This window comes from Nomascus leucogenys, chromosome 15 (genome assembly GCF_006542625.1).
Source record: "Nomascus leucogenys isolate Asia chromosome 15, Asia_NLE_v1, whole genome shotgun sequence".
In the NCBI taxonomy this organism is placed as follows: Eukaryota; Metazoa; Chordata; class Mammalia; order Primates; family Hylobatidae; genus Nomascus; species Nomascus leucogenys.
This window is the reverse complement of record NC_044395.1, coordinates 65,073,264-65,090,059: the sequence shown is the minus strand read 5'-3', so window position 1 is coordinate 65,090,059 and position 16,796 is coordinate 65,073,264. Positions and strand designations below refer to the sequence as shown.

General features: G+C 45.3%; 1 protein-coding gene across 4 annotated transcripts in view; it reads right to left on the bottom strand.

Moving 5' to 3' along the window:
• Nucleotides 1–16,287, bottom strand: part of STIM1 (stromal interaction molecule 1) — a 223,257-nt gene extending 206,970 nt beyond the window's left edge. The window contains exon 1 of one of the 4 annotated variants that reach the window (XM_030794504.1): nt 15,536–16,287. In XM_030794504.1, the coding sequence (XP_030650364.1) occupies nt 15,536–15,674 (139 nt within the window). In that variant the 5' untranslated portion in view covers nt 15,675–16,287. The remainder of the gene's footprint in view (nt 1–15,535) is intronic. The other 3 variants (XM_012504152.2, XM_030794503.1, XM_003254794.4) reach the window with 3 other exon arrangements.
• Between the last annotated feature and the right edge of the window lie 509 nt (nt 16,288–16,796).

Below are 16,796 nucleotides of genomic sequence, written 5' to 3'. Positions count from 1 at the left end.
TTGGAAGTTTAATAGCTAAAAAGCAAACAGACTTGGGTTCTCAGACTTAGATTCCACCATGGAATTACTGTATGACTTTAGGCAAATCATTTCATTTCTTTGGACCCCAGAAAACTCATTTGTAAAATGTAGCAATGTGAAATAAGCGTAGAAAGAATTATTTGGTTCCTGAAGTCCTGTGGAGTGTAGCCCCTTGCCCAGCACTTTAAATAAGTTCAGCTACTCCACCACTAATCATCCCTTAGCACCGACCCTCCTTCTGACTGCCATATATTTTCTGTTAATGGCACCACCAGTCTCTTCATGACCCACACTCAAAACACTGGTGTATCTTTGACTCTTTTTTTCTTTCCTTCCCTTCCTACATTTAAACTCTGAGTCCTGATTTTACCTCCACAATGTCTCATGCTCATGAACAGTTGCAAAGTCTCCTATCTAGGCTCATTGCCTCCAATCTCACCTTTACCAATGTACTGTGCATATTCTGTGAGATTAACCTTGCTACAGCAAAACTCAGGTCATGTCTCTCCTCTTGTCAAAACCTGCAAGGACTATTTATTCCCTATGGAATCAAGCAGCCTGACAATTTAGGCCCTCCTTGGTCTTTCCTTGATCTTTTTATGGTACTCTCCGGCACAGCTACCACGCTCCAGCCAATCTAAACTACTGCCCCCCAAAGACTCTTTACTTTTCCCCACTCCAGACCTTTACTCATAACATTTCCTATGACTGGAATACTTCCCTCAAATTCCCTTATATTTCTACCTGAAGTATCTGAAGACCCACTAAGCTGCTACCTCCTCTACAAAGCTTCTCTGATCTCCCTCAGCAGAGAGGATCACAACTGCCAACAAGACTATCAGTATCAATCACAGGGCACTGAACCAAGATTGCCTTGTACAATAAGCTATAAAGTGAGAGACCCGATGTGAGGATTAACTAAAATAATGCATGTGAAAGTACCTAGCCCAGTCCTGATGAAGAATAGGTACTCAGGCCAGGTGCGGTGGCTCACGCCTATAAACCTAGCACTTTGGGAGGTGGAGGCGGGCGGATCACGAAGTCAGGAGATCGAGACCATTCTGGCTAACACGGTGAAAACCCGTCTCCACTAAAAATACAAAAAAATTAACCAAGCATGGTGGCTGGCGCCTGTAGTCCCAGCTACTCAGGAGGCTGAGGCAGGAGAATGGCGTGAACCCAGGAGGCGGGGCTTGCAGTGAGCCAAGATAGCGCCACTGCACTCCAGCCTGGGCGACAGAGCGAGACTCCGTCAAAAAAAAAAAAAAGAAAAGAATAGGTACTCAATAAATAGAAGCTCTTATTATAATATAAAATGTGAGCATACATCTTAATTCTCCTGCTATATTGAGTCCTTCTACTGAGCAGGGATTGTCTTATAACATATAATAAACATGCTAAATGTTGACTAAAGAGATAAAGAACACTACAAAGACACAGCCCCTACCACAAGGCTTAAATTCAGAACAGTTCAACCAGGGTGATAGTTTTGGAAAATATAAACTGAATATACATCACTCTGTAGCTAGGTACTACCTATTCAGAATTCATAAGTAAAATACAGCCTCTCTTTCCATCTCCCATCCCACCTCTAATCCTAGTTTCCCAGGCCACTTGGGTGATAGAATAAACTAACACCACTTAACAGTCCTATAAATTGTATAATTTTTAATCAAAATGCCTATCTCCACTTAAATTCTAAACTCAGATAGCTGTTTCTTCCCCCCCACCCCACCCCACACCAAGTTATTAAACAAACATAGAAACAATTTTGGTCTTGGGATCAGATAAAGCTAATTTCAAATCCTGGCTCCACCACCTTGGGAAAATGATCTTAAGTTCTCAGAGTTACGATTTCTTCATCAGTAAAATAAGAGCAATATCCACCTTTAAGGGTTGTTTTGCAGATGTAAAACACCTACAAAGGTGCTCAATAAATAGTAGCTGTCATCATCATTCTTACCATTGAAGTTATTTCAGTTGTCTTAATTACATATATATCTCTTCAGAGATACAAAGTGTGAGTTCCAGTGACCTTTGCTCTTGTCAGCAAGTTTCTTAAAACAAGACCTCCACAAATTCGACCACCCAGCAACAAATACACACACAGACACACACTGCTTTCTAACCTGTGTGTGTGTGTGTTACACCTGAAGGCCACCCATCTCCCCTGGCTGCTGTATTTCAGAAGCCAGCTCTGGGAACTTGGCAAGCACAGACACATTTGTTCGAACATACACTGTAGTGACGAGAGTTCTGAGAGCTTCCTGAGAGGCCTGAGATAACCCAGAGAGGCCAAACAGGAGCAGAGCTACTGAATCACACTGAGAAAATTAGAGGCACATGAGATTTGAAAGCCTGCCTGCTTGCCTGCCTGCCTGCCAGTGAGATTTCTGGTCATTACCTAGGCCAGAGATCAACACAAGGCAGCCAGGAGCTCTGTGTATATGGCCAACAGAGGAAAGGGTCAGATCAGCCCTCACTGGGCCGTGCTGACAGCACAGTTGCTTTTATTCTTTTGTCTCCTCCATCACGTCTCCCAAGAGGCCCCTCCCCAACGTCTTCAAGGAAAGCTGATGTGATGCCTGCTCAGGCTGGAGTTCTCAGCATCAGAGATAACATTTAAAAAGCCAGCAGGCCGGGCGCGTGGCTCACGCTTGTAATCCCAGCACTTTGGGAGGCCGAGGCGGGCGGATCACGAGGTCAGGAGATCGAGACCACGGTGAAACCCTGTCTCTACTAAAAATACAAAAAATTGGCCGGGCGTAGTGGCGGGCGCCTGTAGTCCCAGCTACTCGGAGAGGCTGAGGCAGGAGAATGGCGGGAACCCGGGAGGCGGAGCTTGCAGTGAGCCGAGATTGCGCCACTGCACTCCAGCCTGGGCGACAGAGCGAGACTCCGTCTCAAAAAATAATAATAATAAAATAAAAAGCCAGCAATATTCACAGGACTCTCCTATCTCTCTGCTGCACAACAAGCCCAGGACTGGGACCCATGAAAGGTTTCCTCCTCCGTTCCACAAGCTAGTCTCAGCAAAGTAGTGAAAGTTCATTCTGTTCATTGAGCTGCCTCAAATTTGACCTGAGGTAAACCCATGTGGGCCATGGAACCAAAGAGAGGGAGCAGGAAGACCCAAGGAGGCCTTGCCTACAGGTTTCATGTCCTCTTCAAGCACAGTTCTCCACTCCTACTGCAGCCACCTGCTCAGGGTAGTCATTGCTGTGGCAAACAAAAACTGCCAACAAAAGTCAATAGCCAAACCATCCCTCAGTATGACTGATAACTGTCACTGAGCACAGCTTCAGTAGGTGCTTAGTAAATAGGGATGAAGTACTAGGTCAGGCAGAAAAATAATCCCTACAGAACTCCTCAGAAAACTCACCATGTGAATTCTATCCCAATCCCAGGGCATGCTTGTCTAACAGTTTTATAGGAACTGATGTCAAGTACTTGGTATTCTCCCTCCCCACCTACTCAATCCAAAGATCAATTCATTGTTTTTCATTCATTTATTCAACAAATATCTATTGGGCACATACTCTCTGACCAGCACTCTCATAGGTACTGAGGATATGTACTACAGCCAACAAACCAGACATGGCTCTTGCCCTTAAGAGACAAGGAAATATGCAAATAATAATAATAATAATAAATAAAACACAGTTTTAATTTCTTTTTTACTTTTCTTTCCTTCTTTACCCTCTCTTATGGTGCTTATAACTCCATTTTTCAAGTGAGGAAACTGTCGTTTGAGAGTTTGGATCATACTGTCATACTATCAGCAAGAACTCAAACCAATGCCCAGTGCTCTTAGGTACTAGCTTGCTGTAGAAGACGTTATCTTGAGAGGCCGAGGCAGGCGGATCGCAAGGTCAGGAGTTCAAGACCAGCCTGATCAACATGGTAAAACCCCGTCTCTACTAAAAATACAAAAATTAGCTGGGCATGGTGGCACGCACCTGTAATCCCAGCTACTCAGGAGGCTGATGCAGGAGAATCACCGGAACCCAGGAGGCGGAAGTTGCAGTGAGCCAAGATTATGCCACTGCACTCCAGCCAGGGGACAGAGCAAGACACTCAAAAAAAAAAAAAAAAAAAAAAAAAAGACATAGCAAGCTGCCTCTTGTTGTAAGTGGCATAAGCAGTGTGTGAAGTGCATAAAGAGCACTGCAGATAGTAAGTGCTACCAGAGTTTGTTCAGAGGTCAGCAGTATCTCACAGCTAGCATTAGTGTCAGGAAAGACTTCGTAGAGGACTGGAAGTAGGAATAAAGAAGGACAGGTAATAAAGAAAGACATTCTGAAGGAAGTTTAATGACATAAGTAGAAACAAAAGTGAAGCAGTATAAATAAAAGTTTGTTCTGCAGATCAGAACAAAGAAAAAAGCCCAGCTTGCCAAGAATGCAGCAAGGGGAACAGAGGGAGATGAAGTGAGTAAAGTGGTCTGGGGCTGGAACTCTGCATCAGGAAAGCAACCACCACCCATAGAGAAATTTTAGAACCCGCACCTTCTCTATTCCATGCTCCCCAGCAGAAAACAAACGTGTAAGTGCTGTTGGCTCATTTCCGGATTTTTCTTGCATGACTTCTCACACAAAAGAAAGCTGCTCCACTCTGATAAACATGACAGGACCACAGCCATCCCTCTTCAAGTCTCGCCTGCTCTAGCAAGTTGTGTCAACATAGGCAAACTTGTCAAATTCTCAGTGCCCAGAGAACTTCCCCTTGGCACTTTCCAGGTGGCCACGAGTAACCCCACAAAGTTTTTAATACATTTACCCTTCCTGTGGAGGCCCCAAATCCATAACGGAGCCAGCTGAACGGCTCAGTGGTGAGACGTACAACATAAGGCTCTGACCCGTCTCCTTCAGATGCCTATTCTGTACATCCCAGCAAACAGATTCCTCATTGCTCTGAACAGATATTGTCAAGAGAGTGGTATAGGGTGCATATATTAAGCACCATATGAAACAGATATTGCTGGGCTTCTTTTTCTGTGCCTAATATAAAAGCTCTCTAGCTGGATAGGTCCAAAAAAGCAGCACTTGACATTTGACTTTGTATATCCCTAATTCTACCCAGACCAGTTTCTATGAACATAATATAACATTGTGAACTGCTTCCTGGTTCTCCTCTGTATAGGTACCAGACCTTCTAACAACCCAAACAGGCTCCATTAGGGTAGACAGGCTCCACAACAGAGTGAGAACAACATATGAATGAGAATCAGAGAAAATTATATTCTAGCCCTGGCTTACCAAAACCTTGGGTAAGTTTGTTCTTCTGATATGTAAATAAGAAGTTTGGGAGAGATGGTCTCTAAAACCCCTTCTAGCTTTCACATACTAGGATTTCAGTCCTAGCACCTAACACCAATGGCCAAAAAGTCAGAATAAAGTTTTTCATCTGTCATTGTGAGTCCCAATTCAATGCCATCTACAAATATAACTCTCAGAAGCCAAGTTGGAGTAGTAAAGGCTCCAAAGTCAGTGGCTGTACAATGGGCTCCAGAATAAAAGGTATCAAACAAAAAAAGTTGGGAGGCAGGACTACAGCCTAGGATAAAAAGCTAGTTTCTAATTGGAGCCCAGGAGTCCAGGGAGAAGGAAAAAAGGATAGGTCATGTCAAAGCAATGAAGTAATGCATGAACCAAGAGACACAATATAAAAGGGAGTATAAAAAGACTCCACAAGACTCTAGGTCGTAAGCACAGGAAGTCAAAGAAAAACTAAAAGGCCACAGAACCTAGAAGCGATTGTTCCCCAGAGCATGGCCCTTGGGCAATGTCAGAGGCATCCTTTAAGATGATCCCTAGTGGTCCTTGCCCTCCTAGTGTTCATGCCCTTATGTAATTCCCTCACCTTGAGGATGGGCTGGACTTACTAACAAACACAATATAGAAGAAGTGATGGCCTATCAGTTCCAAGATTAGATGATAAAAAGATGGAGGTATCCATCTTAGGCACTCTCTCTTGCATTCTCTTGGACCACTTGTTCTAGGGGAAACCAATCATCATGTCCAGTATAGCCCAGTGTAGAGGCCCATATGGCAAGGAACAAAGGCCTGCCAACAACCATGTAAATCAGCTTAAAAGCAAACACTCTCCCCCCAAATAGAGTCTTCAGCCCCAGCCAACAGTTTGACTGCAATCTCATGAGAGACTCTGAGCCAGAGGTACCCAGTCAAGCTATATCCAGACTCCTGATGCACAGAATCAATGAGATAATAAATGCTTATTATTTTAACCCTCTCTGTTTTGGCATAATTTGTTATACACCAATAAGTAACCAATACAGTGGGGACCAGGCCCATTTGCTCAGCCATTTCAAGACTGCAGGTGAAGCTAGGGAGGTGGTTATACTCAATAAGAGAGTACAGCTGGAGCTAAGGTCAAATATTAGCACCCAGACTTTATTAACAGTCTCCCCATGGCCTACAGTAAGCCTTGAATAAAAGCCTAGTTTGGCCACACCAGAGTTATGCATGATGGCTGGGTATAGCTGAAGTTAAGACAATGAAACTACAGTAGTCCTCCTTTATTCTCAGGGGATACATGCTAAGACTCCCAGTGGATAGCACCAAACCTATACCTACTATGTGTTTTCCTACAGATACATACCTATGATAAAGTTTAACTTATAAATTAGTAAGATATTAACAACAATAACCATTAATACAAAGTAGAATAATTGTAACAATATGTCAGTAATCACTCTTGCACTTTGGGGCCATTATGAAGTAAAATAAGGATTACTTGAACACAAGCACTGTGACACCAAGACAGTTGATCTGATCCCTAAGATGGCTACTAAGTGACTAAAGCACAGGTAGCCTATGGTACATGAATACGCTGGACAAAGGGGTTGATTAACATCCTGGGCAGGACGGAGCAGGACAGCATGAGATTTCATCATGCTACTCAGAATGGTGTGTAATTTAAAACTTATGAATTATTTCTGGAATTTTCCACTTAATATTTTCAGATTTGGCTGGGCACAGTGGCTCATGCCTGTAATCCCAGCGCTTTGGGAAGCTAAGCTGGGAAGATCCCTTCAGTCCAACAGTTCAAGACCAGCCTGGGCAACACGGAAAAACCTCGTCTCTTCAAAAAAATTGAAAAAGTAGCCAGGCATGGTGGCACATGCCTGCAGTCCCAACTACTTGGGAGGCTGAGGTGGGAGGATCACCTGAGCCCAGGAAGGTCAAGGCAACAGTGAGCCATGATCACACCACTGCAATCCAGCCTAAGTGACAGAGTGAGACCCTGTCTCAAATACATACACACACACACAGACACACACACGCATTGTCTCAAATATATATGTGTGTGGCCAGGCGTGGTGGCTCACGCCTGTAATCCCAGCACTTTGGGAGGCCGAGGCAGGTGGATTATCTGAGGTCAGGAGTTCAGGACCAGCCTGGCCAACATGGTGAAACTCTGTTTCTACTAACAAATACAAAAATTAGCCAGGCGTGATGGTGGGCGCCTGTAATCCCAGCTACTCGGGAGGCTGAGACAGAAGAATTGCTTAAACCCAGAAGGCGGAGTTTGCAGTGAGCCGAGATGGCGCCATTGCACTCCAGCCTGGGTGACAAAAGTGAAACTCTACCTCAAAAAAAATATATATATATATGTGTGTGTGTGTGTACTTGTAAATATATATGTATAAGTATGTATCTTATACACACATATATACTTTTTTTACCCCCAGACCTCAGTTGACCTCAGGTAACTGAAACCACAGATAAGAGGGGACTACTTGGCTGGGCACGGTGGCTCACATCTGTGATCCCAGCACTTTGGGAGGCCGAGGCAGACAGATCACAAGGTCAGGAGATCGAGACCATCCTGGCTAACACAGTGAAACCCTGCCTCTACTAAAAATACAAAAAATTAGCCGGGTGTGATGGCCAATATGCAGTACTTAAAGGAACCTGCTCGGTCATTCTGATGCATATGCAACTCTGGAGTACAGAAGAGGTAGCACCTCCTGGGATAACCCTTGGTGAGTGAAGGTGAGGTGGTGGATAAATACTCCCCTCCTCTATCACCTGTAGAATGCAATTATTTATTTTTTAATTTTATTATTATTATACTTTAAGTTTTAGGGTACATGTGCGCAATGTGCTGGTTTGCTACATATGTACCCCTCCCCCCACCCCACAATAGTCCCTGGAGTGTGATGTTCCCCTTCCTGTGTCCATGTGTTCTCATTGTTTAATTCCCACCTATGAGTGAGAACATGCGGTGTTTGGTTTTTTGTCCTTGCGATAGTTTGCTGAGAATGATGGTTTCCAGTTTCATCCATGTCCCAACAAAGGACATGAACTCATCATTTTTATGGCTGCATAGTATTCTATTGTGTATAGGTGCCACATTTTCTTAATCCAGTCTATCGTTGTTGGACATTTGGGTTGGTTCCAAGTCTTTGCTATTGTGAATAGTGCCGCAATAAACATACGTGTGCATGTGTCTTTATAGCAGCATGATTTATAGAGCTCACATCGCCAAGTCAATCCTAAGCCAAAAGAACAAAGCCGGAGGCATCACGCTACCTGACTTCAAACTATACTACAAGGCTACAGTAACCAAAACAGCATGGTACTGGTACCAAAACAGAGATATAGATCAATGGAACAGAACAGAGCCCTCAGAAATAATGCTGCATATCTACAACCATCTGATCTTTGACAAACCTGAAAAAAACAAGCAATGGGGAAAGGATTCCCTATTTAATAAATGGTGTTGGGAAAACTGGCTAGCCACATGTAGAAAGATGAAACTGGATCCCTTCCTTACACCTTATACAAAAATTAATTCAAGATGGATTAAAGACTTACATGTTAGACCTAAAACCATAAAAACCCTAGAAGAAAACCCAGGCAATACCATTCAGGACACAGGCATGGGCAAGGACTTCATGTCTAAAACACCAAAAGCAATGGCAACAAAAGCCAAATTTGACAAATGGGATCTAATTAAACTAAAGAGCTTCTGTACAGTAAAAGAAACTACCATCAGAGTGAACAGGCAACCTACAAAATGGGAGAAAATTTTCGCAACCTAATCATCTGACAAAGGGCTAATATCCAGAATCTACAATGAACTCAAACAAATTTGCAAGAAAAAAACAAACAACCTTGTCAAAAAGTGGGCAAAGGATATGAACAGACACTTCTCAAAAGAAGAAATTTATGCAGCCAAAAAACACATGAAAAAATGCTCATCATCACTGGCCATCAGAGAAATGCAAATCAAAAACCACAATGAGATACCATCTCACACCAGTTAGAATGGCGATCATTAAAAAGTCAGGAAACAACAGGTGCTGGAGAGGATGTGGAGAAATAGGAATGCTTTTACACTGTTGGTGGGACTGTAAACTAGTTCAACCATCGTGGAAGTCAGTGTGGCGATTCCTCAGGGATCTAGAAATAGAAACACCATTTGACCCAGCCATCCCATTACTGGGTATATACCCAGAGGATTATAAATCATGCTGCTGTAGAATGCAATTCTACACAGCATTCTACAAGGCTTCTCAGAGGGTCTCTAAATGACACTGAGCCTCAGATGCTCACAGTGGTGTTAGCTCCATAGTACACCTGTCCATTCCCTGTTTCATTCTTCACAACTCCCACCCCTCATTTCTTGAAGTCACTTCTCTGAAATAAACTCTCTGCAAGTTCCTATCCTAGGTCTTACTTTTTAGGGGGAATTTAGGGTAAGACAAGGTCTTGGGATTATTTCCTGCTTTTAGTCCACAATTTTTTTCAAAGTCATTTGAGGGTATTCAATGTATTATTATTTATACTTTATTGTATATCTTAATATTTCATGTTTTTTTAACAACAGTAACAATAACATCAACAACAAAGCTCTGGAGGCCCAATTTGGTCTCTTTTTTTCTCCCTAAAAGCCTGACAACAACCAGACCTGCTGAGTTTCCTAAAGAATCATTTCCCACAGCATGCCCACAAAGCCACTCAGCAATGTATATCAAAGGCTACCCAGCAGGAAATCAGAGGGGCCCCTTAGGGCTGAAACCCAAGTCCTGTAGAGACCTAGGAAACTACTCCCCTCCACAAGATCTCATCACTTCCTTGCCAAAGAGCTGTTCTTAACATGAAGGCCCCATATCCCTAAGGGGCCCATAGATATAATTCAGGAGGCCTGTGAATTTGGATGGGAATGAAATTACATCTTTGTTTTCAATATTCCCTTACCGAAAGTTAGCATTTCCTTCAATTACATATAGAGCAACCAACCACAATAATATTAGCAATACCTATGATTTTGTCATCAATAGAAATCAACAGATGTTTTCATATCACATTACATTGCTACAGATATCTCAAAGTATTATTTACACTCATCATTACTTCTAAATTATGGTAAAAAAAATAGAGGCCAGGCGCAGTGGCTCACGCCTGTAATCCCAGCACTTTGGGAGGCCGAGGTGGGCAGATCACGAGGTCAGGAGATCAAGACCATCCTGGCTAACAAGGTGAAACCCTGTCTCTATTAAAAATACAAAACAATTAGCCAGGCGTGGTGGCGGGCGCCTGTAGTCCCAGCTACTTGGGAGGCTGAGGCAGGAGAATGGCATGAACCTGGGAGGTGGAGCTTGCAGTGAGCTGAGATCGGGCCACTGCACTCCAGCCTGGGCAACAGAGCAAGACTCCGTCTCAAAAAAAAAAAAAAAAATAGAACCACTACTAGATCACACATGACTGCAATCTTCCTACCATGGGCGCTCATGTGACGTAGCTAACCAACAATGAAGCAACTCTGCCTAATTATCATCCAGCTACCAAACAGTGAAACCAGATATTTACAATGCCCCCTTTCCTCCAACCTCCCCAAGTCAGACTACTCTCTCCTGTTCTCTTCTGCCTCCACCCAACCCCTCCTTTCCAGGAAGCCCTCTGCAACCACCTAGTCTAGCCCAGCCCACAGAGATCTCTTTTAACCCTTAGCCTACAATGTCTATACTGCCTGATTTTGCACATCATTAAGCCTGTATATTATGTTGTATTTAATATTCCCTAAATATATGTGACCCTACAAAAGCACAGACTTCTTCAGTAGCCCTAAATTCCTTCCATAGTGAAAAGCAAGCAGTGAGCACCCATTATTTTGACTTATAAATTGAAAAACTGATTTAAGTTAAGGTCCCTGATTCAAATTTCCCAGTCTAGTTCTACTACTAACCCACCATGAAACCTCTAATGCCTCTCTGGATGCCAGTTTCCTCATATGTAAAAATAGGTGGGATGAACTAACTGATGTTTCTATCTCTTAACCTTTGAATTAGGCAGCCGCTTTTCATCTCAAGATCTGAGAAAAATTACAAAGAAACTGTAAGGCCTCCCCCAGCTCTCCCAGGCAGGTTTAGTCACTTACTCCTCTGGGCTTCCCACAGCTTTCTGCATGTATATACAATACCTCTATTGCAGATTTATCACAGAGTTTTGAGACTGGCTAAAGTAGAGGTAGAGAGAAGAATCAGACTGCCTGGATTCAAACTCTGGCTTCCTTATTATCTGTGTAAACACGGGCAAGTTATTTAACCTCTCTATGATTTAATTTTCTCATCTATAAAATGGGGACAATATAACACAGGGTGGTAATAAGAATTTAATAAAACAAAATGTTTAAATAGTGCCTGACATATAGTAAGCTCTAAAAAAGTTAGTTGCTATTATTATCATTGATGTTATTGTATTAATCTGTACTACAATTAGGTTCAGGCTTTAACTAGATCTCTGTTCCCCTCTCATTCTCCATGATAGCATCCTGTTTATTTCTTCCATGCCACTTTCCACAAGATAATATATTTATGTATGTGTTTATTATCTGTCTCATCAACAAGACTGTAACTTCCATGAGGGAAGAAACATGTCTGTTTTGTTCATCCTTAAATCCCCACAGGAACATATGACCTGGCCCACAGAAAGCACTCAAATATTAATACTTGTTTAATAAATACCACATGAGCTGGCATTGTTCAATGTTTGCTGAATCAATTAACCTAGCTAAGGGTGATTGTCAAAGCTGAGGCCTGGGAGCAGATTATATCCTGGCTACCCCAGGCTTAGTGTGTCCCTCTCCCCAGGCCCCAGTATTAGCTTCAGCCAAGCCCCACCTACCTGCTCTTGGTCCCAACCCAGTTCTGGGAGCCACCCTCAGCTAAAATTAGCATAGCTACCAAGATGGCCAGGCCATTTATAGCCTTGGAGGCAGCAGCAACTAGCTGGGGGCAGGAGGCAGGGTTCTGGCCTGCCACTCCAACAGAGGTTGATTGAGAAGCCAGCCTGCACTCTGCACACTGCCTAGATGCCTATCCTCCAAGGCCCTGTCCTAGCTACACTGAACTAAACCACAGTTCCTGATTAGAGGCCCTCAATACCTCCAACACTGGCAGCCATAACTCCAGACTCCACCTGAGGTCCCTCATGCACATTCTACAGAAACCATTGTTGTTTTCTAGAGTCTAAGGATGGTTCCAAGCATCCGTATCAGGCCAACTTCAGAAACTCAAGCCCCAGAGTAGCACAGGCAGGCACGGATCTTTACTGAGAAAGTGACTTAGCATGGCTGGGTGTACAGGTATTAAAGAGCCAAAGGGTGACAGGAATGGCCTCTCCACGGCCCAATGAGAGATCTTCCTTGCAGAGCACCTGCCTTCACTGCAGGATCAGGCTTTCATAGTGTTTATTGTATGCATGCTAAAGCCATAAGCATTTTAACTAAATCATTCTTAGGATCAAATATTTTAACTAACTAAAAAGAGACAGATGGGTATATATACATCCAAAAGAGAAAAAATCAAATTCTCTGGGCCCCTGCAAAAGACTCTCCAGAGCAGAAAAAAAGTGCAGCCCTTTTCTTGGCTCTCAGCTACAGAGTCACCAAGGCCTGCCTAATTGTCAGAAGGAAAGCAACATTCTCCGGCCCTGCCTAGCACTCCTTTAACAGGGCAGGACCTGAGAAGATGGAAGCAATCCAAGACTTAAGCATCAGAAGACCTGCCTATAAGAAAGACCAAGCACAGGACCAGGTTTCTTCACCCATAAAAATGGGGACAATACCACCTGCCCTGCATTGTAACAGGGCTATTGTGAGACTCTGTTGGAAAAACAGCTGTGTAATTGTAAAATACAAACTGTAGAGAACACACAAATTGACTGGGTATGTTGAATCTGATTTTTAAAAGTAGTAGTTTTAAGAGCAAGTAAAACTCCTCCTGTGTTCTGGGGATACAGAGAGGCTGGAAAGGATGCAAGAGTTCCTAGTTGCATAGAAAGTTTCTCTCCAAACTCTTTTGCAGATCCCAGTCTATATGAAGCACCTGTTTGCAAAAACAAGTTCCTGACTGAGTCAAAGACAAAACCCCAGGTAGACCCAAGGGGAAAACCTACCACAACAACAGTGCTAGAACCTCCAGGTTTCCACAAACCTTAGGCATTCACAGCACCTAAGGTCTCTCTGAGACTTTCCTCCCTGGAATTCACTATTATTGTGACAACAGAAACCAGTTTCTAAAATGAGCAAGAGTAGGCCTAAGTGGTATAATCAGCATAGCCAGGCCTCTGAAATATATGATGTGTGAAGAATTGTCTCCAAAAGCTCAAGTCATGGGGTGGTCCTGAGGAAGGCTACAATGCCTTTTACTTCAGGCAAAAAAAAAACAAAACAAAACAAAACAAAAAAAACCTTCCTGATAGCCAGCCAATGTCTACATTCAAAATTTCATCCCTTTAGCTTATATCTAAAATATAGAACACCCACTCTCCAAAAAATATTCATTTTATGTCAGGCACTCATATTTTGGAGTGAAAAAAGACATATTATCAGTTATAAATAGGAATGTCACAGGGACAGCAAGAGATGATAATTAGGTCTACTTCACGGTTCAATCTACATTTGCCCACTAGTTTTTCCCTTCATAGCCCAATGAGAACCAAGCTTTCAGCCAGGTGTCAAAGGTCAAGGAGACTCTCTATGGAGAGACAGGATTAATAGGCAAGAAGAATCTATCTAGAAAGCAACAGCCAGGTATCCTACTTACACATGGGCAACCCTGGCCTCATTTGGAAACCAGACCCCTTGGAACATCTGGAACTTAAAAGGGTATTGCCCATTAAAGGGTCTACCACCAAAACCAGCTTCTGGATCCATCTATGAAACTCCCTAGCCACCATGACCTATATTTCCTTTTCTGACTTGTATCAGCAGGTGCCCACTGAGCCATTCCCTCATTTGAACTTGCTTATGCTCAGAAACAACCATCTATAAACTCTCCCCACTCTGCAGGTCACAGCTTTGGGCAGATCACAGCCAAAGGGTGAGAGAAATGGGAAAAGAGAAGTGATCTTCTAAGCCTTATGTAAAATGACTGGATTTTAATAGAGTTCCTTGATGGGTACAGTGGCTCACACCTGTAATCCCAGCACTTTGGGAGGGATCCCTGCACAACACAGAGAGACAGTGTCTGTACAAGAAATTAAAAATAGAAAGAAAAAAAACGTTAGCCAGGCCCAGTGGCTTTTGTGTTTAGTCCCAGCTACTGGGAGGCTGAGGCAGGAGGATCACTTGAACCCAGGAGTTTGAGGCTGTAGTGAGCCGTGATCACACTACTGCATTCCAGCTTGGACGACAGATCAAAAAAAAAAACAAAACATAAAAGTGTTCTTTTCTACTGCAAAAGTATACCAGGGCTCCTGCTGCCTGATAAGCCCTTACAGCTGCATAGGAAAAACCATGACAGATCAAAAGTAGCATGGTTTCCCTAGCAAGCAGACTCAGGAAAAAAAAAAAAACCTGTAGCATGGAATTCCCACCCTCATCAGTCAGAAGAAACAGAATAAGTCAACAAGTGGTCCCAGGAATTATATCATGTCTATGTCAAGAAAAGGCCATTAACACCCTAGCGGTAAATAGGATTCCATCTAAGGAACTGCCTGGATATTTCAAATGCGCACAGCAAAGAGACAAGACTACCTAAGGGAAGGGTGGGACTAGGGTTCCCACGGTTGTTGGAATAGGCACACCTGAACACCAGGCTTTCAGGCAACAGAGCTGGCCCAGCCTTAACTTTCCCTTTCCAACATAAGTGGCCCCAACCTCCCCCATGCTGCTCAGTACTAAAACTGAATAGGAGCAATGAACTTATCATCTCACCAGGCCATTCTTCCAGACAAGTAGGCCTAAGATGGGGTCTTTTCTTGCTGATCTAAAAGGTCAAGTTGCCCCAAAGGCTTCTTCTTACTGCCAACAAAAAAAATCCTGAGTAGGGGGGATGAGGAAAGTTGTTCAGGAAAGATACAGGCATTTGCCATGACTACTGACCAGAAAGAACTTCTTGGACTACTTGGAACAGGCAGTGCCATGTGTGGATCCTCCATGAACCTCACATGTACAAACCTAGATTTCAACTTGCCCACTTCGGGCCACTCAGTCCTGAGCCAAAGCCTCCAGCCCAGTCCAGCCCGCAGCAAGGCCTTACCTGCTGCAGTGGACTCCTCAGAGTTGGCCCCCGAGCTGGTTCCTGTCGCCTTCTCACTGTGACTATGGCTGAGGCTCTGGCCCTGGTGCAGGAGGAGTCCCCAGAGGAGCCACAGGGCAAGACGGACGCATACATCCATGACTCTAGGTCTCAGTCAACATGCGTCTGATGTGGACACCTCAGGATCCCAGAGGCAAAGCCAGGAGCCCGGGAGTGCAGCCGACGGTCTCCAGGCAAGATGCCCTCGCGGCTCCGCAGCTGTCCAGCCACCCGCGGGCCTGCCCCCTCCAACAGCCAAAGGTCAAGTGCTCCAAGTTTGGGTGCGGGAGGAGGGCTGGCTCCTCAGGTCCAATAGTGGGTCCGCGGGGGCTGCGGCGGCCTGAGCTCGTGCCGCTTCCGGAGACTTCGGGCAGGGTGGCTGCGGGGCTGCTGTCAGCTCCGCAGCTTACTACACCCCTGCGGGAGGGGGCGGCCGGAGTCTCCGCGGGCACAGGAGTCGGGGAGGAAGAGAAGAAAAGAGAAGAGAAGAGAGGCGAGAAGGGGGCACCTGACCTCGCCCTGCCGAAGAGCGGCGAGCAGCAGAAGCTGGGGAGGGCGTGCGACCCGCAGGGTCCTGAGGGCGCGAGCGTCTCCGGGATCTTGGGCCTCCTAGGCCGAGGTCAGCGCCCCCGCCCAGTCCCGTGCCCAGGCGGCTGACGGTGCCCAGGTCCAGCAGGCGGACGCACACCGGCCAGGCCCAGGACAGCGGCTCCCAGGCGGGCGGGCGGCGCGGGGCGGGCCCGGGGCAGGCGGGGGCGTGCTCTCCCGCGGGCCCGCCCCGCGCCGCCCGGCCCCCAGCGAAGCCCGGGCCAGCCCCAGCGCCCAGCTGGATCCCGGAATAACCGGTGAAGACGGCTCCCCGGAACCCCCGCCCCTAGCGGGCTCTCCCGGACCCCCGGCCCGCGCTGGTCTTTGCCAGGACCCCCCTCCCGCGCAAAGGATCAAGTCCCAGCTTCCCTTTCCCCCCCGAGAGTCTCCAGCGCCAACCGCCGGCCGTCGGGCGGGTCCCTGACCCGCAGTTACTCAGGTAACTCAGGCCTGCGGAGGCGGCGACAGCAGCTTCCCTGCCCCGATCTCTGGGCCTTAGTGCTGCTCCACTCGCCTCAGTTCTAGAGCTGTCTAAACAGAGGCCCAGGACACAACGTTAGCCTCCCAGGAGCCGCCTGAGGCGACAACAGCCCGACCCAGCTCGGCCCGGGGGCGAGCTCCCAGCCCCCAACTC